The following is a 25,246-nucleotide window of genomic DNA, read 5'->3' on the forward strand; positions in this document are numbered from 1 at the left end:
GGGGGGGGGGGGGGGGCTGTATTAATAATTCCTTGATCACATTAAAGAAGGTAGACAAGAAGTGTAGGGAGTTCCTTTGGTGGGGTACTGATGAAAAGAAAAAACTATCACTTGTGGCTTGGATAAGCTATGTCAACCAAAGAAGTATGAAGGTCTGAATTGTCGGTTGTGGAATATGGCTGCATTCGGAAAATTTATATGGATGGTGATGAAGAAAAAAGATCTATTATGGATAAAATGGGTGAATGGTATGTATATAGAAGGAGGAGATGATTTCTGCAACTGGAAAAAGCTGCAAAAACTGAAGCTGAAGATGACAAGGAGATGATCATTATTGTCTCCCTGCTAACAGGAAATACTTTGTCTCAAAGGGGTACTGTGCTGCCAGCTGCACCAAGAATGTACACCGCTGACTTAATATGGAGTAGAATTACAATGCACAAACGTAACATTATATTGTAATTAGCTGGCTCTTGGGAGGTTACGCACAAAGGATAGATTTCTGATGATAGTGCGATAACCACATGTGTGTGATGTGTGAAGATATGTTAGAGAGAGGTTAGATATGTTTCAATACACAAAAAGAGGCAGGAAGTGTGCTTCTTGATTTAATACATACAATTTGTAATTAGCTGGTTGATTTTGGAGGCCTACTGATTATTGGCAATCTTCCTAGAACGGGGTCGAGATAATGGGTGCTCTTTCGGTGTAACTTTTTGATTGTTGGTATGGTAATATATCACAGTTTACTAAAAAAAACTAAATCAGTATTTTCAACGGCGACTCACGGGGCAAGCCATGGAGCTAGGAGGGCTATATCTCACAAGAACGGATTGGCAGAGGAAAACTATCGTGGGGCATAAGTTCTAACCTCCCAAGCATATGCTCACTTAAGCGTAGGTTTCAATCTTCCGGAAGTTCATTTGAGGGGTAAGTTCAGAGAACTACTCAAACTTAAAATCAAAATTGCTTAGCAAGTTTCTTTATTTCTTAAAACACTCAAAAGATAGCTAATTTTAAATTCTCACTAAAAAGAAACAAACTCAAAAGTCAAAGTCTCCTCTTAATTATTATCCTAATTTCATAATCATTTCTCTGTCGTTTATAGAGCAACCAATCATTCTTTGGCTCTTTATCAGCAAAGTGCAAACTACAGAGCAAAAGCTTTGTCTTCAAATACTTGTGAATTCCTTTTTTATGCTTTCAAACAATAACTTTATACAATTGTCATTTTTATTTTTTTGAACTATTAGGAACTATCAGTTTAAAACTCCAAGTAGATAACCACCAGGCTATAGGTGTGATGCATCTTTCATCCTTCACTCTTACATTCATAAACATACACTAATTTTATAATTTTCTACAATTTAATGTAATTTTACTTTTTTGTGATTCATATGCTTATTATATTAACTTATCAAAAACAAAAAATTAAATATTTATGGGCCTTGCTTACTCCTCACATCTCAAGGCTTACGTCTCGCCCCACCCTGCCTTTTGAAACATTACCAACTAACTCATGTCATCGAGGACTTTGAAGATCATTACACAAAAAGCATAGTTTGTCAAAAAGGAATGTTAACTGGCAAGGTGTATGTAAGAACATACAAAAAAACATCTAATCAACAAGACAAACAAAGGGTGAGACAAAACTTGCCAAGCCGATCTAGTACCTTCCATCACCTAACATAAGGCACGTCCTTTTCAACTCAAAAATGGCGGTTTCTGCAGCCTCACTTGATTTGAAGATAACAAATGCTTTTCCTGGTAGTGTTCATGCGAGAGAAAAAAACATCGAGTTCACTGAGAAAAATGTCAATAAATTTTACTTCAGGATTTTAGAATAAGATACACGATGGCCTACCATTTAGGGGATTAGAGAAGGTGTTATGCGGCACCATTTTTGCACTAACCTTTTGCCTTAAGGCATGCCAAACAATATCCTAGAATATAGAAAATGAAACACAAAGAAAGATAAATGAGACAAGTTCTTCGAGTATAAAACTAGGAGCAAAAACAACAATGAATTAATTCAAGAAAAAAACCCACCACAATATATATCAGACGAAAAATTTGTCCTGATATATCTATCTCTACCAAATAAAAGGACATAAGAAAATATTTGAGGAGAGGCGTGAAACTTTTCTTGAATCAATTTGGATTCATTCCGGGATGCTCAACTATAGAAATCATTCATTTGGTAAGGAGGCTTGGTGGAGCAGTACATAGAGAAGGACACACACATGATTTTCATTAACCTAGAAAAGGCTTACAACAAAGCTCCAAGGAAGGTTCTACAAAGATGCTTGGAGGCTAGAAGTGTACCTGTTGTTGAGAATATAATAAAATAATAGAAAGTATGCTCTCTCTAAGAGCTTGAGATTTTAGATGAGATGGTCACATACTTGAACACATGTGGTCTGATGTGGAGTATATTAAGGAGATCAAGGACATGTACGATGGAGGTAAGACCTCGAAGCACCTCCCATTTTTGATGAGGTTGCACCAAAGCTAAGCCCGTTTATTTGCATTGGTGATGAAGGCATTCACACAACAAATTCAAGGTGAGGTGTCAAGGTGTATGTTATTTGCAGGCAACATAGTTCTGATTGACGAGACTCATGACGAAGCTAATGCTAAGCTGGAGATTTGGAGATAGACCCTGGAGTCAAAAGGATTCAGATTAAGCACGATCAAGACAAATTACTTGGAGTGCAAGTTCAATGATGTAATGTATGACACAGATATGGAAGTGAGGCTCGACATTGGGGGCATCTAAAAGAGAGAAAGTTTCAAGTATTTTGGATCTATTATAGAAAAAAATGAAGAGATCAACAAGAATATCATTCACTGCATTAGTGCAGGGTGAATGAAATGGAGGCTTACATATTGAGTTCGTGTGATAAAAAGGTGACACCAAAACTTAGAGACAAGTTCTACAGAGTGGTAGTTAAACCAACTATATTGTATGGGGCGGAGTGTTGGCAGTCACGAACTCTCACGTTCAAAAGTTGAAAGTTGCAGAAATGGCGATACTAGTCATGCTACAATAGTTGTGTGGGCAAACTAGGAGAGATAGGATTAAAAATGAGGATATCTGGGACAAGGTGGGAGTGGCTTCGGTGAAGGACAAAATGCGGGAATCAAAATTGATATCGTTTGGGTAAGCGAAGAGGAGATGTCTAAATGCCCCAGTGTAGAGGTATGAGAGGCTGGCTATGGATGGTTTCAAGAGAGGTAGAGGTAGACCATAGAAGTATTGGGGAGAAGTGATTAGACTGGAAATTGAATGAAGGGCCAGGATCATTTAGCGTTTAATGAATGCTCAAAGGCTGATATGAAGCCAGTAGTAAAAGTAATAGAAACGGCAGAGGCATCCATTATTCTGGAAAACTTATGAACTTTTCTCCTCTCTTTCCTCAACTCTCTTCTCTCTCTTTCTCTTCCTCCTTTCTTGTACTACTTTCTGCAGATCTGAGCTATCTATGGAGCTCCAACTTTCCATTTCTATGTCATTACATTTTAGCTTAGCTCTAATCTCAATTTCAGATATATATGACAGTGAATTATCCCCGAAACACTTGCAACTATTGTTTGTTTTCCTTGTTTAATTCTGCTATTTAAGTTAATAACATACCATCACCACTAATGGACTCACTAAATATAGTGGCTTGAAGATGAGAATTAACATTTGTAAGTAAACAAATTTATAGAACAATTCTGAAACTAGATGCAATAACCTTGGTTAACATAAGTTATGTAAGGTTATTCAAAAATTTGCTTTTGGAATTTTCAAGAGGTATAGCAATAATTCAAAAGAGAAGTTAGTTAAAATACAAGAAATGTAATTCATGTAAAACTTTTATTTTCGTCAAAAAAGGAAGAAGAAAAGAGAAAGCAAAAGGGAAAACAAGTTATTACCACATACATTTTGACTTACAAGAGCTTTGGAAACAATATTACCCGAAATAGAAATGGAAACATACACATGTCTACGAAATGAATTAACACAAGAGTTACACCTAATGACACAGTAATATTTCATTTTCCATTCCTCAAATGGACAAAATAAAGCACATATTAAACTGAAATAGACTTAAAATTCATTCTATGTACCTCCACTTCTGTTGATGCATATGAAGGATCAAGATTCTCAAGTAACACAAGTGTGCCACGCTTTTGAGCTGCTTGGAGTCTATCATACCATGGCTGGGCGGAACAAAATAATATATGTAAATCACAAAATATAGAGTAAGCTGTTTCGAGGCTAAACACATCATGTACATCTTCTACTTTTGCCTAAATAGTTGAAGCTTACATCATTTTCCCAACCAACTTAACTTCAAAAGAAAACACTTTGGAATAAATATAACAATGGAGATAGGAGACTAACCCCTTCGTTAAACCATGTGCTAGCAGCCTGCAAGTAAAAAGATATCATATCAGAACTAAATTCAAAACAGGTTAAGAGGTCTCTTACAGTATCCAATCATTGATATCAGTTATCAACCTGAAGTTTAGTTATACAACAGATGGGGCCAGCAAACAGATACAAATAATCAAGTTACAAGTTTAGTACAAACAAAAACAAAAACCAGTGTCCGTTCTCATCAAACAAGGATGCAGTACTTCAAAAATCCGGAACCAAAAAAGAAACACTATGCCAGGTATGAGCACTCAGATTATAGAGGGAAACCTTAATATTCAATTTTCGTAGCACTGTTTACAAAACGAAAGGAGGAAAATGTTTTCTATGTGAATCAAATCCTTCAAAGGACCCTAATACTTTAAAAAAAAAAAGAAAAAGGAATACCTCCTTCGCTCTTGTTGTTACTTCAATGACCTGATTTGTGGATTTCATGATCTTATGTTGGTCAAATGCTGTAGTATCTGCAAGGATCATATCCCCGATCAGACAACATCCGTAATAATTTGTTCACTGTCTCTAAGAGAAAGTTACAGGTAAGAAAGAAACCTGATAAGTGTTGAAGCTTCCTCTTCTTCAAAGCATTAGTAGACGGGGTACAATATGAATGTTTTACTTCAGTTCTGGCAACAGTCTTGTCCGTCTTAGAAACATTGCCCTGTCTGCCTTGTCCGCCTAAAATAATTGGGACTTAATTCAGTTCTGGGAATGATCAGATTAACAGTTAAGCTCATATATGAATTTACAAGAATCAACCCATTATCTTTCCGAGTAATCACCTCTTTCTACCAATTCTGTCACCTGACACTGTGAAATGGTAGTGCACTTGTCCGTTCTTGCCATAGCAACATCTTTTGTGGAGGATTTAGTTTGCTTGACCAGAGCCACACGTGGCAATGTCGACTCTGCAAAAGCCGAATTGAAAATAAACACAGGTTGTCGACATCACAACTAAGAATTTACCACACATGTCTACAAGTAGTTACGACTGTTTCTTCCTGGTTGGTCGTCTTTCAGTGTTGTTTTAACTGTTGCTCCTCCAAATGAATGTGGCTTGTCAAGACTTGCTTTTCCTCCATAATGAAGAGGCTGCATCAGATCTGTCACCTTATTAAAGAAGTGTTCCACTGCAGCAGGAGTGAGTGAAATGCCTCAAATCATTGATTTTCAGTATTTAAATGCAGTAGAGTAAGAATGTAAAAACTGAAGAAGCAGATTATACTGCAAACTTATACTCAGAGGCTAGGTTTCAATATAAACCTTCATGCATACAAGTAAGCTAAGCAAAAAGAAATAGACATTTTGGTTCATCCCAAAGAAATTTACATCATACGCCTCACGTGTCTGGCGATGTGTGATACAATAAAAAGAGCACATGTCCACTTCGGTTGACACCAGCATCCTCCCTATACTGACAACTCACAAGTCACAGCAAACACTTACATAGAGTCATTGGAAGATGTTTCTTCTTTATTAATAAGCAAGATTTTGAGGAGAATTTTACAAAACTTATTTTTGGATTAAAAGCTAAGCAAAATGCCAACCATGAAACGTCAAATTATCATAGACATGACTACATCTCTTTAGATATGTCCATCACTACAGTTCTTTGGTTAGTACATTATCCAATGCATTCATTTAAACGAAGCTGTCAGACATAATAAAGACTTCTAAGAAACTTATACCAATATATCCATCACTAGAGCTCCTTAAATTCAAGAACTGGCGCCATGACTTAAAAAGCAGTGAATGAAAGGTAAAAACTGAAAGAAACAAGACCTTGCTCTCAATTCCAAGAATGTTGAAGAAATACTGCACCAGAAGTCATAGAGCTTTGGAGAGTCCTAGGAAACCCAACCCTCTAGATATGCATCAGATAAAAGGCAACACTAATGGGTGAACAGGTGACAAAAAATAGAGGCTGAAACCAAATGACTATGAATGGGAATGCATAAATGAATGTGTAATTGTGAATAGCCATGAAGGTCCAACATCCATTTATTACTATTCTTCCATTTTCCACCTCTATAGAAGAAGCAACCTGAATGCTAGCAATATTGCCTTCACATATCCCAATTTGACTAAAACACTTAAGTGAAATAGTATATTAAGATGTTCTGCTATATATTGCAAAAATTATCTAGTTCTGTCTATTATTCTTTTATCTTATCAAAATAAAGAAGACATCAAGTGATGGAGATAATCCTGTAACAAGAACGTGCATGGGCGAGAGCACAGGAAAACCAATAAGCACCTGAGTCAGTTAAATTAGAGTCCTACCCCTTTAAACAGCAATGTAGTGGAAATTATTTTATGGTATTTATATATCTTTATCCTTGTACTTATTTGAATTCTTCATTTAGACAATGTCCTCAAATGTATTACATAATCCTAAGCAACTATAAAACCGAGGTTCCCGAAGAATTTATAAAATGTTTTCAAATAAGTTGCACAAAATTTTGAGAAAACAAAATTCTGAAAGGTAGTGTCATATGTTAAAGCAGTTCTAACGAAATAAACCAAATGTATGACACAGAAATCTGAGAAGCAGAAACCATTCAAGCATTTAACAAGCTGTTCCATCCAACCATAAAATGCATAACACTGTGGGACTGAATGGAAATGAAGCAACAGAATTAGAGTCGCTGCCTTCAATTTGTGCTATTGAACTTGGAAATTCCTCAGATATCTCCTGAGTGCCGACATCAAAGGTGCGATAAAATAAAAACTCAGCTGTTTCCAAATCTCTGTCTTTTGGCTGAGGGTTTCTCCTATCAATTGATATGCAGACAACATTGCATTTACCGGTAATGGCTTCCTGTAATAATATCTCAAAGAGGTCAGACCATTACATCTAAAAACAGATGAGATTAAAATTATACCTTTAAAAGGCTGAGTGAAAGAATTACCAGTGGATTACAATTTGAAAGCCCTACGCCTTCTCCTGAAGCCAACAGTAACTCATTGTCAAGCACCTTGGTATTACCCAACCAATGAGTTACCTCGGTGGGACGGAAAAACCATACCACCTTGACTAACCTTTTCCGTGTTTTCGTTTCCCACACCTTAACAATCTTACCAATGTCTGGCTCCTCTTCACCATGACGATACATGTAAACACAATCATATAAGTTGAATTCGACTCCAGCATAAGTGAATGACTTGTAAAATTGGACATCCTTGTTAAGGGCACCCTTTCCCTTCTTGGCACCCCAACTAAATTCGGGACTATCTTCTTCCACTGCTTCTTGACGGGGGAACATTTGATACTTATCACAATTTGATGTTAATCTTTCGAAGATCTGGAATGGAAAGACATATGCCTGTCATTGACAACTAACAACCATCTAAAAAAGTAGATGTGCACATACTACAATTACATAAAAGCATAATAATATGCAAAGACCCAAAATTCATAGAGAATTCGAAGAAAGCAGAAAGCCACACACTGAGACCTCGCTTTAGAAGAAGGAAACAAAGAAAGCAAACAAAGGTAGACTCCAAAAGAACAAGCCATTCAAAGAAAAAATGTTCTATGTTCCCTCTTAAGTATCATTTTCAGTTTGAAGTGGGATTCAATAATTGAACATATAATAAAACTCAAAAGAGTATCTTAGCACATTACATAGAACTTGTTTTTTCTTAGAAAAGAAGATGGAGCATCGCGATGACTGGAGTATCTCATTCCAGAAAACATATCATAATAGGATTACTAGATCTACATGGAAAGAGAGAAATGCAAGATGTTTCGAAGAGAAACTAGAAACTGTACAGTAAATTAAATACTCATGCTTGTGGATTTTTTATGCAACCTACAAGATGTTAAAGATGATTAGAATAGCTTGACTGAATTCATTAACTCACCGCAGGACTAGAATCGTGTATAGATGGAACCATTTCCTTCTGTTTTTCTTGCAGAAATGTTCCGATGATTGTAATTCTCTGGTACCAACTTAGTACAAAATTTTTTTAACTGATATACACAATACTTTACCAGACTCAAAAAAGGAGTTCCATGATTGTCGAATGATGACAAGTATCGGATGTTTCCCAAAATAAATATTTAAACAAAAAAGACATGAAATATGCAATATATGCTAGTTCCTACAATGCAATGTACATGGGATTACAGTGTTGAAATCTGTGTTGTCAAAGGCGCGTTTAAAGCACACTTAAACCCTAAGCGAGGCTCAAAACATGTTCGGCGCTTTTGCCTCGCTTATTGCGTGTTTGAATGCCGTCATCAAGGCTCTAAGCATCTCCCAAAGTGACGACACTAATCAATTGGTATCTTATTTTATCAATTATAAAAATCAAATTCATTGTCCATACATGTTATTCATGCTTATACGTATTAGTCTTGGACTAAACATATATAGTTGTATTTATTCTTCATTTGCGTTTTTTTCATTAAAACCCAGCTCACACTTTATTTGTGCTTTGCGCTTAGAGCGACCTTAGAATTTTTTGCACTTTCAACAACCCCGGCTTAAATGTGGATAATTTAGATATCTAGACATTATATTCCAAAAGAACAGTATGATAGATGCAACAGATAGAATTAAAAATAGGATGGTTGAAATGGAGGAGAGCTATTAGAATGCAATGCAAAGGAAAATACCCACCAGAATAAAAAAACAGATTCAATAGTTCATCAATGCCATAAGAAAGTAAAATTTTATGCTTCTAAAGTCCAACACATCCACGAGATGAGCAAAAAATATAAATCACACAAATTTTCAATCACTTACCCAAAAAACACTTCACAAGTTCACCCAAATACACAAAAGATCAATAAAATCACAGTATAAACTATAAAAACCAAGAACATATACAAAACTGAACCAGAAAAGAAATAAAATAAAATAATGTACTAGCAATCCAACAAAAGGAAAAAGAGATAGACAAATGCAATCAAAGTAAAATTACCAAAACACACATTCATCTGAGTACATAGTTTTTTCCGTCTACTTGAAACTGTAGAACGATTAACCATACATCCATACACAGCAATGATCAAAAACCAAATGATCCAAACCCTATGAAACCAACCTATTGCATACATACCTGAAGAAAAAACAAGTTGCCGAGAGAGAGAACGGAAAGGGAAACAGAGCAAGTAAGTGCACTGAAAAAAAAATTATCAAATGAACTCCATAAAAATCCTAAAACATACTAGAAGTTTCTAGAATACAATCGCCCACAAAAACAACGTGAACAACGGTAATGTGAACACAAAATAGAAGTGCTGATTCAAACCTTGAGCAATGGAGATACAAATACAACAAAAACAAAAAAAAAACAGAGACGGTTACTGGAGTTAGCGTATCGTCTTCTTCTTCTCTGTACGGTACTTGTTTTTGCAGAAAATGTGACAACTCTGCTAATGTGATGAGCTGCAAGCTTTTTTTTTTTTACTAGAAATAATATCATAGTAGGAGTAGTACTTAAAGACTAATTTCTTGTTAATGTCTTGGAATTCGCAATAATTTCAAAGAAAGTCCTCTTCGTTAAGAAAAAAAATAATGAGGATTAAAGCGGTAATTACGTGGAGGAGTTGTGATTAACATTTGGCACCATTCTCTCATGCACACAACACCACGTGCTTCCTTAATTAAGTAGTGTTGTACTCTTTTTTTTTTTTAGAGTCAATTTTATTCTTAATATTAATTATTTTGAATAATTGCAAAAAAAAATTTGAATGTGTTATAAATACATTGAATTAAGTGGATTGTCCATTAAGCTTATCATAAACTTATCCTTATCATGGATATGTATTCCCAAGGTGATGAATCTTTTTGGGATAGAAATGTATCCACTAATGAGACATTAAACATGGTGACATTTTGGTTGATTTCTCTACCTATAAATAGAGATATCATTCACCATTGTAATATACACTTGAATAAGAAGAAAATTCCCCTTCTTCTATCTAATTCTCTTGTTTTCTTCTCTTTATGATCATATTCTTATGAGCTTGATTTTATAACACGTTATCAGCACGAGTCTCTATCTAATTGAGAGTGCGTTTTTGTTTTTCTTTAGCTCATATTTTGGTTGATCTCATTATGAAGATCAAAGTATTATATGCATAAAATTAGGTATGTATTTTCTAAAATATTTTATGATTTAGAATAAAATAGTATTCAGTCACTAACAATTATCAGGAACCGAAGACATATACTACTATTGGTTGAATATGACATGCTATACAAAACTTCTTAAATGGAAGAAGGTATAAAATTTTAATAGCATGAGTTTGAATATTATTTTGATTGTTTTGAAAGACTCAAAGAATAAATCATGTTGTACTTCGGTTTATTATACCGTTGGTTAAAGGTAAGACAATGGATTCAAGTTTCATCGCACCAAAAGGGTAAGACATCAGGTTAATGTCCGGATGCATCATAATGAAAAATATTTGAGGATAAGACGATAGATTCAAGTTCTATCGCACCAAAAGGGTAAGACATCAATTAGAGTTTTGATGCACCGTGATTGGGTTCAAGTCCCATAGAATTATGGCGTAACACGCCTTATATGGGTAAGACATTGAGTTTGAGCCAATGCACCATAGCGATGATAAAATGATGACTAAGAAAAATAATATATTTTTGATGAAATGTCTTGAAATTCATCATATTGAATTTGCTCCATTCCTTGAAAAGAATGTGGTAGCAACATGTGATAACTCTGAAATCCGCCTGTTGACTTGCTCCATTCAATCATATGAATGTGGTAGCAGTGAATGATTAGTCTGAAAGATGACAAATAATTAATGATATGAATAAGGGCGTGGAGGGACAGAATTATAATAGTCATCATTGTGGTAATGATAAAAGGAAGAACACTATGAGTTCTTCAAATAGTCCTTCAAAATGTGAAGGCAATTTTTATTATCAAAATGGTATGAAAGGTCATTAGACTTGTGAATGTTGACAACCCAATAATTTGACAAGTTTATAAATCCTCTATTATGATACAAGAAGATAAAGTGATGGTACACTTGATCTTTCAAAGTGATGTTGAGGTGTGTCATGGAAATATGATGAATTTTAAAGCCATGACAATGTGCTTATAATGCAAATTTATGAAGTACATATAAATAATTAGTCCATTCCTTGAAGAGAATGTGACTTGTGATGAGTATCGTGAATGCTCGACCATTCTATAAGAGAATGGGTCCAGATGTGATAAAATCATTATAGGTTGAATATATGCCACAACTCACCTCTATGGAAGGTTTGAGAAAAAATAATATATGTCACTTCTCATCTCTACGGGAGATTTGAGAGGAAATAAATTTTATTTGGCAGAAATGGATAATTGTATTGTACGTTTTATACGTCACTATGGTATGTTTATTGTGAACTACTGAAAGGGCAAAAGAAAGAAATAGTTCTTGCCTATAAGGATTGTGGTCATTATTGTGTGGCAATACAAATTTGTCATTGGCTATGGTACAACAAAAGTAAAGCAAGAAAGACGTCTTGCTCGTAATGATTTTGACCATAACAATAATAATATAATTTCCATTTTGAAGGAGATGCTCACCATAGGGATGGTGTCATGCAATATGTGATAGTACACAAAATTAATTGCAAGCTCTAACGAGTTGTGCTATTATCAGAGGAATAATATTGGGGTTGTAGTAAGTCTCAAAAGAAACTTTTTAAGTTTCGGATGAATTGAAAATAAATATTGAGACTATAAATCACTACAACTGAAGAGGGTTATAAATGTTTATGTAAAAGATTACCCCACTTTTCCTCTTGTTTGTTCCATACAAACATGTACATGCTGATGAAATCACATGTAAAAGTAAATTATAAGTGCACTAAAATAAAGATCAGTTGGCATGAAATGTGATGCAAACGTGATTAAGAATTCAGGTGATTTATATGATGAAGAAATAAAGATTCTTCAAGAATTCTCTTGTGTTACTTGTTCTCTTGATAAAATGATCATTATACCAGCTAAGTTAAGATTGTAATCCCCTAAAATTTTTGGAACATATAAAAGGGTGAATATGGGCCCATTCACCTGTCATGTGGATCATTTGCAACTATATGATTGATGCATCTATGCGATGGTCACATGTATTTTGTTGTCAACTTACAAATTGGTTTTTGTAAGGTTGTTTGCTCGAATTGTTAAAATTAAGAGCACAGTTCCAAACTATGAAATTATATTGATAATGCTGGTTGATTTAGCAGAAATTGTATGCCTCCAATTATAGCTAAATCATGGTTATGAGAACAAAACTCTCAAATAAGATTTGGTATGAGATAATTTTATTTAACATGTAGCAACACATGTATGCATCAAACCAACAAGGTTTCCCCATTAAAATTGATTCAGGGTCAGGAACCATATAATTTTCATCTAAAATGTTGAATGTGCGGTTATGAATTTAATTGCTCCACCACGCACAAAGATGAGCTTCCAAATAAGGTTGGAATGAATGTTAGATTTTCTAACATTAGGGGGAGAGATGATTGACAGCTGAAAATCATGTGCGAGGTTAATTATGAATTATCTAGATCCTCGTTAAATAAATATGTGAACTTAAAGTTCAAGGGATAATTCAGTTGCATAATGTTGCAAATCAGTTGCCAGATGAATGCATTGACCCTATGATATAATTCAGCTGCAAATGCTCCAATAAGAAGTCCTTAAAGGACAGAGTCTATGATACGCCGGAAGCGTAATAGACCAATCGATTCCAAATATAAAATTCCTTGAAGAAGGAAGGAGCAAATGATCAATATGGTCATGATGAGGTAAGTGTTATAAAAGAGCACATTGACATAACACTTCATAAAATCTTGAAAAAGGTTCAGGTACCTGAAATAATGAAAAATTAAGAGATCTCGATAAGTTATGTCTTGTTGGACTCGATATCAAATAACCGTCGACGGTATCTTTGATATGAGGTAGCGCTCAATGATATAAATTGTGACGAGGATCTTGAATTCAAATCTGTCATATAGTGTGGACAGATAAATGGTTGGCCAAGTAAAATGCACAATTCAAGTAGTCCATAAATCAAGGTATAATGTCACTAGGGTACAAATAAATTATTATGCGATAGTATAATCGTAAGATATCAAATACGATTTGTGCCTTGGGGCATAAAGGTTTTCGCAAAAATCCTGACATTATTGGAGATGTTTTCTCCTTTGGTGGATGCAATGAGGTTTGTTTTGATATGGCAATATATGAAAAACTTGAATGCATGTTATGAATAATTGTAATGTCTAGCTAGACAATGAAGGTTATATGAAAATCCTCGAAACAATCGAGGTGTCTGAAGCATATAAGAGTTTGAAAGAAACTTTTTCAATAAAGCTTCAAGAATCCTTATATGGATTGAAATAGTCAAGGAAGAAAAAGGGTACAAAAGAATGACCCTAATTGTCCTTGTATTTTTATGAAAAGGGCTTGGTAAGACAAAATTTTGTCTTGACCTACAGATTGATAATTTAACAAATGAAATATTTGTCTAACAGTGCACATACACTGAAAAGTTTTGATGCAATTTTATATGGATAAATCGCATTCATTGAGTACCCCAATGATTATGAGATCACTTGACATAAATGATGATTCAGTTTGATCTCAAAAGAAGGATGAAGATTCTTGGTGATGAAACTCTATCTTAGTGCAATCAGGGCACTAGTGCATCTTACTAACAATATTTGACCAGATATTTGTTTTGCAGTAAATTTACTGGCAAGATTCAGTTTCTCCCCGATAAAAGGATATTTAAATGGTATTAAGCACATGATTGAATATCCTCGAAGGACCATAGTTATGGATTTATTCTATTCCGAGGAATCCAAGACAAAATTGATTAGTTACGCAGATGTAGAATATTTATCTGACCCGCATAAAGCTCTATCTCAAGCACGTTATGTGTTTGCATGTGGAGGCACAATAATATCCTGACGATCAATGAAGCAAATGTTGCTATGCAGAAATAAAAGTCCTCCATGAAGCAAGTCGAAAGTGCGTCTGGTTGAGATAAATGACACACCATATTCAAGAAATGTGTGGTTTTTCTTTGAAAAAGAATATACCAACCACAATGTACGAAGATTGGAGACATCATCACAAGAAACTAAGTGATGTTTCAATCAGGGGAGTATAATACGCGTTGCACTCTTTTTCCCTTGGCCGAGGTTTTTTCCCACTAGGTTTTCCTGGCAAGGTTTTTAATGAGGCAACAAATAGTGCGTATCAAAAGATATGTGCACTCTTTTTCCTTCACTAGAATTTTTTCCCACAGGGTTTTTCCTAGTAAGGTTTTAACGAGGCGCATTATCTATGGACATCCAAGGGGGAGTGATATAAATACATTGAATTAAGTGGATTGTCCATTAAGCTTATCATAAACTTATCCTTATCATGGATATGTATTCCCAAGGTGATGAATCTTTTTGGGATAGAAATGTATCTACTAATGTGACATTAATCATGGTGACCTTTTGGTTGATTTCTCTACCTATAAATAGAGATATCATTCACCATTGTAATATACACTTGAATAAGAAGAAAATTCTCATTCTTCTATCTACTTCTCTTTATGATTATATTCTTATGAGCTTGATTTTATAACAGAATGTGATATCTTTTGTTTAAAAATTATATAATACTAAAATACTACTCTACTAATATAGGTTATTTGGGGTATTTTCAACACTATAAAAAAATTTTATGAAGTTGAAATTTAAATATATCAATATTTTAAATAATTGACCTCACTTGATTGCTCTGAATAGTTTTAGGCCTGTTTTTATATTTAGGGTGGTAAGGTGGAATCTATCTCCTTTTGGGTGGTGAAACTTTGACGCAAATGGGGCATCAAGAGGTAATATTGGCCCTAGCACTATTGCATTTTATGTTAGGAATTCTTCTGGTGATCTGGTGGAAGCAAAGGGCCTAAGGTGCAAGACACAACAAACATATTGGCTAAGGCTAAGGCTATGGCTTTGAAGGAATGACTTGAATATTGTTTGGAGAATAGATTTTCATCAGTTATACTGGAATCTGAGTCTTTATCATTAATCAATATGTTGAAAGGAGATCGAATTGCTCTTTGAAGTGTGACTTTGGAAGTCAATTCTATTAACAGAATAAGGATTTTGATAACAACAAGAATACAAAACACCTCAAGAAAGGAAAATATTCTTGTGAATTATTCCACTAATCTAGCTATTAATTTTGCTGGTACTTTTGAATTTAAATAGTTTCAAGATATATCAGTTGTAGACAGAAAGATAATCAATACAGATAAATAGGGTATTCCCTATTTTATGATAAGACAATCTTGTTAAGTCTATTTAGCTCATTTTATACCTCTGATGGTTCAGTGATTGTTAACAAATTCATCTAGTATCTGGTATGTACTCTTCATCTCGTCTGGATTAGATTCTATTGATTACGTATTATGCACCTGGTGAGAGCTTTGAGGTGTATCTTATGATAAAAATTTAAGACGGATGAATTTGTATTATCTTTTGTTCTGCTAGATAGTTTATTGTCCAATTCACCTATGAGTTTTGCTTGAGACTGTGACCCTCAATTGTGCAAATCACATATGAGTATGGTGTTGGTGCTATATAGTTTTAGACTCAGACTCAATCTCATACATTTAATATCTTTTCTCATAGATCCAATTCTAGATGTTGGTATTAATCCTATGTGGGGTTCAACTCATTAGATATGAATTGAATGGGAGCGATTATTATATTATCTAGGTTGATCGAGCCTCATTTTTCTGAATGTAGAAAGCAAGAATTGATAATTACTAGATAAGATGTCCTCAAGGAAGTTTTCTTCAGGTCTAATTTACTCACCCTAGGAGTCAACCAGGGATATGTGTCAGTTTAATAACTCTTCATAGATAGGTTGGTGTGCCGTAACATAGAGAATTAGGGTTCGATAGAGATATCGTAGAAGAGATTTATGCTTAAGCTTACCAGAATGGAACCGCACTTCTAAGCTTGTCTTCAACGAACTCTCGAACAACGCCTTCAAAAATGATCTAGAGGCTTAGATCGACTTGCTTCGACAAGCATCAAGCCTCAACTTTTTGTCTAGACTTCATTTCTTCTTAGTTTTTATATTATTTAGGGTTTAGTTTGTTTTTGTTTTAGTGATTTGCTGGACTCATTTGGGCCGGTCATTGTAAATATTATTGGCTCCTTTTATGTTAATAAAAAATAGGTTATTGCCCACAATTAAAAAAAAAGCTTATAATAATGATCTATTCAGTTTAATTTGAGAATATGGTGAAAAATACCAATAAGTTATTGAAAATGGCTCAAATATACCCTCCTTCCACCTTTAGGTCTAACTATATCCTTCATTTTTATTTTTGGTTCAAAGAGAGTTTCCTCGGGTTGGCATACTAAACTAATTTCAATGGGAGGTAGAGTTATTCTCATTAGACACGTGCTCCTGACACTTCCTCTCCATCTTTTGATTGTTGTCAACCCACCAAAAGGTTCGTTGGATCTCATAGAAAAATTTGTGGCTAGATTATTCTGGTCTGGGTAGAAAAATGCTGGAAAATACCATTGGGCTTCATGAAAAAGTCTTTGTTATCCTTATATTGAAGGACGAACTTGCTTTAGAAGCATTACTGATTCTAGCAAAGCTTTTAGAGTTAAACAGTGGTGGGATATCAGAACTTCCAACTCCCTTTGAAGCTCTTTTATGCTAGGCAAATACTCTGTTGCGGTCTAATCGCACACGCAAATGCACATGATCGTACAAGTAATACAGTTTCTCTTTTAGAGAGTAAGGTATTGTACCCACAGGGATTTATGACTAGAATTTATCAATTTCTCCAACTTGTAATTCAACACAAGTGAAATTTTCAGATTTTGTAAAGATTGTTAATTAACTAATTCTACTTAAACTAACTTATAACTATTACGATTCAATTTCTTAAGTTTCAAACAATGATTTGGGAAAGATCCAGGGTTTCAACTTTTACCAGAAATCATGTAAGCATTATCTTTTAATAAGGTTAGATGTATGATCATGGTCTCCCTACCTTTAATCGCCTACAATAGATAATACCCTAACTACATTGTTGATCGGGGATAGAATGATTAAAAATTGAGCATTAAGATATCTTCATGTATGGTGACCCAAGCAAGGTTTTAAGTATATCCCTTTCCTAGGAACGAATCAACCCTAGATATTTAGAGTTAAACAAGCTCCTTATGCTCCACGTCTATCCTCTTATTTCTTTCTCGAGTTCAATTCGAACAATATATTTATTTCTATGGTGATCAAGCATGAAATATCAAAAGCAAAAACATAAGAGAGATTCATATGATAATTCATTATAAAATCCAATATCAGATTCAAAGGATTAAATTTATCATGTAGCCACAACCCTAGAACTAGGATATTTATCTACTCATAATCGGATAATCAATTTTACAATGTTTTTGAATCATCACAATATGATTGAAAAGAAAAAAGATAGAGAATGAACCCTAGAAACTTTAAAGTTTCGTTCTCTCAGTGTTTCCGTTCGAAATTAGAAAAAGAATGATAATAAAACTAAAATAAAACCCTATTGATACTAAAAGTCGAAGTGGCCAATTTGGGGCTCAGGCGCGCGATGCGCGGCAGTCTTTAAATTGTAGATTCATTAACAAAGCTCTATAGAGCGACGCGTGAGTTGCACGAGGCTCTCTGCCTCAAATTTTAATTTTTGGCTAATATTTCGCTCTCTTCTGCGCGACCAAAGGAAACACGCAGTTGCCTTGGAACCTTTTCTTCAGTTTTTTCCTTTCTTCTTTTTGTCTCAAATCTTCAGAATGCTTTCTTTTTCCCTTTTTGTGCATATTTCTCCCCATTTAGCTTCCTTACACAATTAATCATGTCGGTTAGCTCAGAAACATAGAAATGACTCCATAAGACTCTAAACATACACTTTGTGACTCCAAACTAGGCCTATATGTGGACATACTTAGCATTATGGGCATATAAATATGCCCAAGATCAACAACTCTCGCCCTTCAAATGCTTATTAGATAAAAGGAGATTTCCAGAATTGGAAAGCGATTTGCGACATCAAAGACGAGATGGAGTCTCATATAAAGTGAAAGATTGTCAAAGGAGAGATATCCTTTTGGTATGATAAGTGGTGCTCATGGAGACCTATATACAATGTCATGCCAGTGGATTTTAAACCTTAAAGAATTCCTTAACAAAAGAACTTGGAATTGAGATATTTTTACCTCCCAACCTACTAATGAGATCAAGGACAAACTCTACTCCATAGGTATTACGTTAGATGAAAACAAGAAGGACAAGGCCATCTCGATCCTTATCAACTCATGGAAATTCTCCTCTCTAATCTCCCCAGCAACGTTTGAGGGCTAATTAATATGGACAAATGGAGTTTCATATTCTTTAGACAAATTAAAATTGAACCTTCTCATTTTGTGTATGATCCACCTTGAATTGTGTCTATATTTTTCATATTTTATTAGTCTTTTCTCAATGATCATGTACAAAGTTTGGAATGACAAACTCGAAATTGTAACTTTTTACACATCAATAATCAAATGAGGCTTTTTTAAAAAAAACCTCTCTTTCCATCTTTTGATCTAAAAATACTCTTAAACCCCAAGTTAATTAAATTAAATTCTTTACTAATTGGTTTAATTCGTTATTTATCCCAAAACAATTAAAATATTTAAGTCTAAAAAATAAAATAAAAAAATTTATTGGGTGAAAATATAAAATAAATTCTCAAAATTCTTATTCTTATTAGCGAAAAAGGATAAATATATCCTTGAACTATCGTAAATGGTATGCAGATATCATCCATCATACTTTTAGGATATTGATGCATCTACTGTCCAAAAAGTAAAATATATATATTGTTTGCACCAACGGACATACATGTGTCATAATCCTATTCGCTGACTCGATATTTATTAAATATTGGATCGACGGATAAGATTGCACCATGTGTCTTTACTAAGTCTTCCGTTAGATTGAAAGACATATATGCTCTAATTTTCGGACGATAGGAGCACCAATCCCAAAAATATGACAGTGGATATTTGCATATCATTTATGATAGTTTGAGGTTATATTTGTATTTTTCCCCTTCTTATTATTAAAATAACACAATAATATTTTTAAAATTCTTATTCTTAATTTTTACACAATAAAATCTTTGTTTTATTTTATGTCTTATACAATATTTTTTATGTTTTACTTTGTGGAATCATCTTTTAAATTTATTTGAAGTCATTTTCAAAATATTAAATTTTCATATTAAAATTTAATTATATCAATATTTAGTATTTTCTTTGATTTACTTTTCAATAAATAAATATAATAATGAATCAGAAACTTGAATAAACGATGAAACAATTACAGAATAATCTTTCTCATTTAGCTTTATAATTCTAATATTTGAGTCAATTTCCCAAATGGTCACCCAAGTTAAAGAAATTGCCTTAGAATATCATTTATGTTTTATTTAGGATTAAAATATCACTCAACTATCACTTATTTTGATATTGTTAAATAACAAAACTAGTTTAAATAATAAAACTTTCTACACCATTCAGAAAAACTCATTCTTGTGGCATCAATTATAAAATAATTTAATTTGGTGTCCCAAACTATAATTTCTCTTATTTTCTTTTTCTGCTTTGGATTAGCGTGGAAAAATTATACAGTATTATGTTTCAAATCTAAAAACTATACAGTAATAGCAATTATAATATCACAAACATTGTCACTCTAATTGTAAAGAATTTATTATGAAAAAATGAAAGAATATAAGTTTTAAGATTTTCCATTTTTTTATTTTAATAAGAATAAGAATTTTGAGATTTTATTTTTTTTAGTTTTACACAATAGATTTTTTATTTTATTTCTTCGACTTAAATATTTTAAATATTTTGGGATGAGTTAATATCAAGAATCTAAATTTAAAATATATTTTATAGAATAAATAAAAGAATTAACTAATTAGTAAAGAATTCAATTTAATTAAATTGATGTTAAGAGTATTTTTAGATTAAAAGGTGAAAGGAGGACATTTTTAGATTAAAAGATGAAAGAAAGATATTTTGAAACCAGTTTCAACAAGTTAGAGATATTCTTGATCCTTTTCCCGATTAGTTTTGTAATAAAAATATCTACTTTAATTTTTCACATCCAAAAAATATAGTAAATAACAACTAAAAAGAATCACAAATTCAGTATGCAATTGCATTAGCATAAGTTTATAAATTATGATTATATTTTCTAAAAATTGATGTTAGTTCTCTTACTAGAACTCCCAACAAAATAATTGCGTGAGAAGAATAAAATATATAGATGTATTAATTCAGGGGCGGATTCAGAGATAGTCCAGAAGTTCATTCAGACCATCTCAACAAAACTTACATCATATATATATATATATATATATATATATATATATATATCACTATAATCGTGTGGAAATTATTTAGGAAATATAAATAAAAGAAACCCCAAACTTTTATCATTAATTTATGATATGTCACTCGTTATATAATTGTCATTTTGTAAATTCTATATTTAAAATTTTAATACACAGTACTAAAGAAAATAAAAATCAATGACAAACAAAAATAGAAAGAAAGATTATTATTTATGTTACATGTTTTGATATACACGTGCAATATACGTCTCGAAATTTTATACTTTCCTATAATAAGATCTTACCATTTCGCTATATTGTCAAAGTTATAATGTCACTCCATCACCTCAGTGTTTTGTCATTTGTAAATTCCACATTAGAAAATAATGGTAATCAAAATTAATTTTACAACTATAGATTATATATATGTAAAGTTAATAAATTAGCAATTTTGTGATTAATAACAAAAAATGGTTCCTGTTGATCTTCTTGCCAAGTATTTCAAATAGTATTTAAAGTAACAATTCTTTTCCCTCTATGTTCAGCAGATGAAAAATGTCATAAGCATAAGAAAAATGTCATAAGCATAATAACAAGGCATACATTTTCATTCCGAGAACGAAATATCTTCTCTTTCATGGCATCATCAATCAAAGTTTTAATCGAAAACTCAGAATCCTTACGATAAACAGATCCATGCCTTGCCCCCGAAAAGGTATATGCAAAGCACAAATCGAAGTACAACTACTGTTCAGGAGAGACCACAACTTATCATAACGCGACTTGAAATATACAGCTGCAGAACTATCAGATAAGAACAGTTGAGACTATCCACCCTAAACCAGCTTTTCCATATTTGCAATGGAAGAAATAGAAGCAGCCAAACATTTCCCCACCATTTACATTACCAGACTTACTTATTGTGGCATTTCAAGATCAGGCCTTTGATCAAGTGCCTGAATAGTTGTATTGTCTGGAAGAGCATCTGGGTACGTTGATATGATTTTTGCCTTCATGTTCCTGAAAACGGAAAACAAACATTTAGAAGTAATAGAAAATGATTAACCACTAAACAAAGAAGTTCCCCGATTTTGAGAGTACAGCCAGTAGTCTAAGAATGCCCGGGTATCTCTATGACTTCATGTAACATTACAATATCATCCAAAATGCTCAACGGAAGACTATGAGGTTGGATGAAACTGCAGAAATGGTAGCACAAAATATCGCATGAAACAATTGAAGAAATGAAGATGATGGCTCTGATAGCAAAAATGCATCTTTCAGAAGAAAATCCCAAGTAACATTTACTTTTGTGTTCCACAGAATTCCCGGATGAAAAGATTGAGTAGATTCTAGTGAAAAGTTCAAATAATGAACTGAGTAGTTTATCTCTAGCAATTTAGTAAAGATGATTTATTAGGTGCAGTCATACAGAATAGTCAAGCAAATCGCGCTACTTTTGGAATTTATTGGAAACTGATATTTGATATTCAGAAAGAAGAGACTAACACAACGGAAGAAAAGAAATATCATACCTCAACTTCAGAAATATGTAATCAAGGTCTGACTTCATAGATTTTAAGAGACGTGTATTTCTAGAGAAATCTGCCGAGACCTCTGCGTAACAATGCTCTGAATACTCATTGAAGTGAGAAAGAACTGCATTGCTGTCCTGCAACCGTCCCAATCTGCAGTTTGAGCATACAAGACATAAGGTAATCATGAAAAAGGCACCAAGAATGACAATAAGACAATGAACAAAAAGGACTAAACGAACCTATGAACACATGGTAAAAAACCACTTCTAGAATTATGACAAAAAGTCATCACAAGGGTGGCAAAAGTTAAGTCTAAAGGAGGTGGAAGCATCGAAAAATTCAGGAACGGGCTGATATTCATGACCACGTTCTAATCACAAACAGCATTAGTGCTCAGATAAAAGTCATGATTTCAAACGCTTTGAGTATGTTCTGAATGTAGCATATGGGTGACTTCATAGAGAAACAAACGAAACTCAACCAAAAGTCAGAGCCCTAAACAAGACATTAGGTACTTTACGATCTTCCAGGCAGCAACTTTTTTAGGAGTTCCCTATGTGAACTTAACGCTAATAAGAATTCTCTCAAATCATTTTTTTCTTCTTTTTTCCCCTGATAAATGACTGAAATAAAGCTTCTTAAGGAAAATTTCTCCAAGCAAATGAGAACACTATAAGAGATCAGTAAGGAGGTGATCTTTTGGTTCCCATATATTTTCTCATTCTTAATCACCAGGTTGTTAAATTCCAATACTGCTATGTGGAACTTTCTTTCTGATCCAAGGGGTAAAGACCCAATCATATGATAGATATGAGCATTTTGATGATTTATGTTTTTGTAATGGATAAATTGCAACAAATTCAACATACTCAAAGAGGGGATTTTACAAGTTCAATATACAAAACCGAAGGCAGTCTCACATTGCGTACTGAATGCTTCGAGACTTGGCAATTGTTAGCACTTAGCCAACATATCTCAAAAGAAACTTTCATAATCTCAACACTTGATGCACGAAGAGCTTTGAAATATAAAAATACGAACCAGATGATCTTTAGTCAAGATCAGATACAATAGACAATCTAAACTCTTAAGTGCATTCAAAGATTGAAGATTGTTATCACTAATTCACTATACAGCTCCCCAGTCCTAATTTTAACTTCTTGGCTAATCATAGAAGGAGAGAGACTTGGGCATGCCCGGCTCTAATTGCTTACATATAAAACATCTGATTTACATCTAGACTCAACAACTATGAAAGATAGTCATTTTTTGCAATAAAGGAAACTTTGACTTTGGAAATGCTACCTCACGCACTAAACATTCACCATGTAGCGCCAAAGTAATTTGGAAGTCCAGACATGATTTTGTTTGGGATAAAAGTAAGATGTTGTATTGCTGGCATCAAGAAGATGCAAGGATTACGAAAGGAAAGCTGTTAGCTTCATTACAGCATACTCTAAACCTAAGTTGCCCGACTCTTCACTTTTGGTGCCGCACCCGTGTCGACACGACATGAGTGTGGGATCCGTGTCCAATTTGGACAACCAATTTTGGGTACTTCGACCAAAATAGATGGGGAAAGTCCAGACAGTTTTAGTATTTCTTTAATCAATACAAAAAATAAGGTGAAATTGAAGAAATTGGAATACTTTTTTAGAAATTTCTATGTTACTCCTTTTCCTTTAATCTCCTGGATTCTCCTCAAGTTCTCAACATAATATCTTATAATTTAGGTTTTATAGCTCTATTTTTAGATATTTTAATTATTTTTAGGTCAATCCCCGCACCCGTATCGATAAATGGATCCATATCCCCGAATCTTAAAAATTAGATCATGAAGGATCCAACCTCTAAACAAAACAAAAGGGAATCCCGGCAGCCGAATCGGACACCTGCACCCGAGTTCGAGCAACTTAGCTCTAAAAAAAACAAAAGGGTGCTAAACATAAGCAAAAATATTGGTTATCGGGCGAGGCTCTGCGAGCCAGTGAAATCTAAAAAGGAAATGTCATCATTTAATCCTAACATGAACTAAGTTATGAAACTACTATTAGAGCTCATACATGCATTCACATTCTGGTTTCCAAAAAAAGAGGACACACAAATCCATCAGTCAATCACATAACCAGGCAACATATCCTCTCGTTTCCATCTTAAACTTAACACTTCTTATCTTAATTATCCAAACTGGTTTGATTCAGCAAAGATAAAGGAACCCCACAATCTAAAATCAAGTAAAAATAAAACCATTTTGGAGATCCTTCCCCACAACAGCTAGAAAACTTCTATGTGATCGAAGGCTGGTTTATCAATTAAACATTTTCTGAAATACCCAACTCATTCAGTATCCTAAATTACCATAATAATCCAATCACTCTATCTAAATCAAGGGAAAAAAACCAATCTTGGGTCCACCCTAAACTGTATAACCTGATGAGACAACTGAACAGAATACAAAATGAATACAACTTCAAATACATCAAGCACACCACAAACAGAATTCAAACCCAAATGAACCTTTAATTCACTGCGTAATCGGGATCAGTATTACAGCAGAAATTACTTGAGAGAGTTTCTATACACAAATGAGTTCCAAGAAAAAAGAAAAACGGGTAGCAAAGAGAATTACATGAGGTTTTGCAATTGCTTCAAAGAATCCAAATCCTTAGCATTGATTAGGGTTTTGAATTCACTGGAAATCTCTTCGGATGCAGATTTGATGAATTCTTTCTCTGTTTCCTCCATTTTTTTCTGTGGAGTTTAACTATATTGTATAAACATGGAGAGTGTTTTTATTCTTCTTCTTCGATAATTTACAAGTCTAGCCTCTCTAGTTTGCAA

General features: G+C 33.7%; 2 protein-coding genes across 2 annotated transcripts in view; both read right to left on the minus strand.

Moving 5' to 3' along the window:
- LOC107010034 (protein ANTI-SILENCING 1-like) overlaps positions 1–21,766 on the minus strand; it is a 25,358-nt gene extending 3,592 nt beyond the window's left edge. The window contains exons 1-13 of the mRNA XM_027914197.1: positions 21,710–21,766; positions 21,471–21,611; positions 9,742–9,822; positions 7,336–7,728; positions 7,076–7,244; positions 5,413–5,553; positions 5,206–5,331; positions 4,976–5,101; positions 4,814–4,890; positions 4,394–4,420; positions 4,117–4,209; positions 1,865–1,943; positions 1,674–1,764 (exon numbers count right to left, since the gene is read on the minus strand). Coding sequence (XP_027769998.1) covers positions 1,674–1,764; positions 1,865–1,943; positions 4,117–4,209; positions 4,394–4,420; positions 4,814–4,890; positions 4,976–5,101; positions 5,206–5,331; positions 5,413–5,553; positions 7,076–7,244; positions 7,336–7,728; positions 9,742–9,822; positions 21,471–21,611; positions 21,710–21,766 — 1,601 coding nt within the window. The remainder of the gene's footprint in view (positions 1–1,673; positions 1,765–1,864; positions 1,944–4,116; positions 4,210–4,393; positions 4,421–4,813; positions 4,891–4,975; positions 5,102–5,205; positions 5,332–5,412; positions 5,554–7,075; positions 7,245–7,335; positions 7,729–9,741; positions 9,823–21,470; positions 21,612–21,709) is intronic.
- Positions 21,410–25,204, minus strand: LOC107009238. Its single transcript, XM_015208539.2, has 3 exons — positions 25,035–25,204; positions 22,403–22,555; positions 21,410–21,887 (listed from the first exon to the last, which is right to left on the minus strand). The coding sequence occupies exons 1-3, from the start codon at positions 25,148–25,150 to the stop codon at positions 21,785–21,787; spliced, it is 372 nt and encodes a 123-aa protein (XP_015064025.1). The 5' UTR covers positions 25,151–25,204; the 3' UTR covers positions 21,410–21,784.
- Positions 25,205–25,246: the final 42 nt, after the last annotated feature.

Source organism: Solanum pennellii, chromosome 2, assembly GCF_001406875.1.
Source record: "Solanum pennellii chromosome 2, SPENNV200".
Taxonomy (NCBI): Eukaryota; Viridiplantae; Streptophyta; class Magnoliopsida; order Solanales; family Solanaceae; genus Solanum; species Solanum pennellii.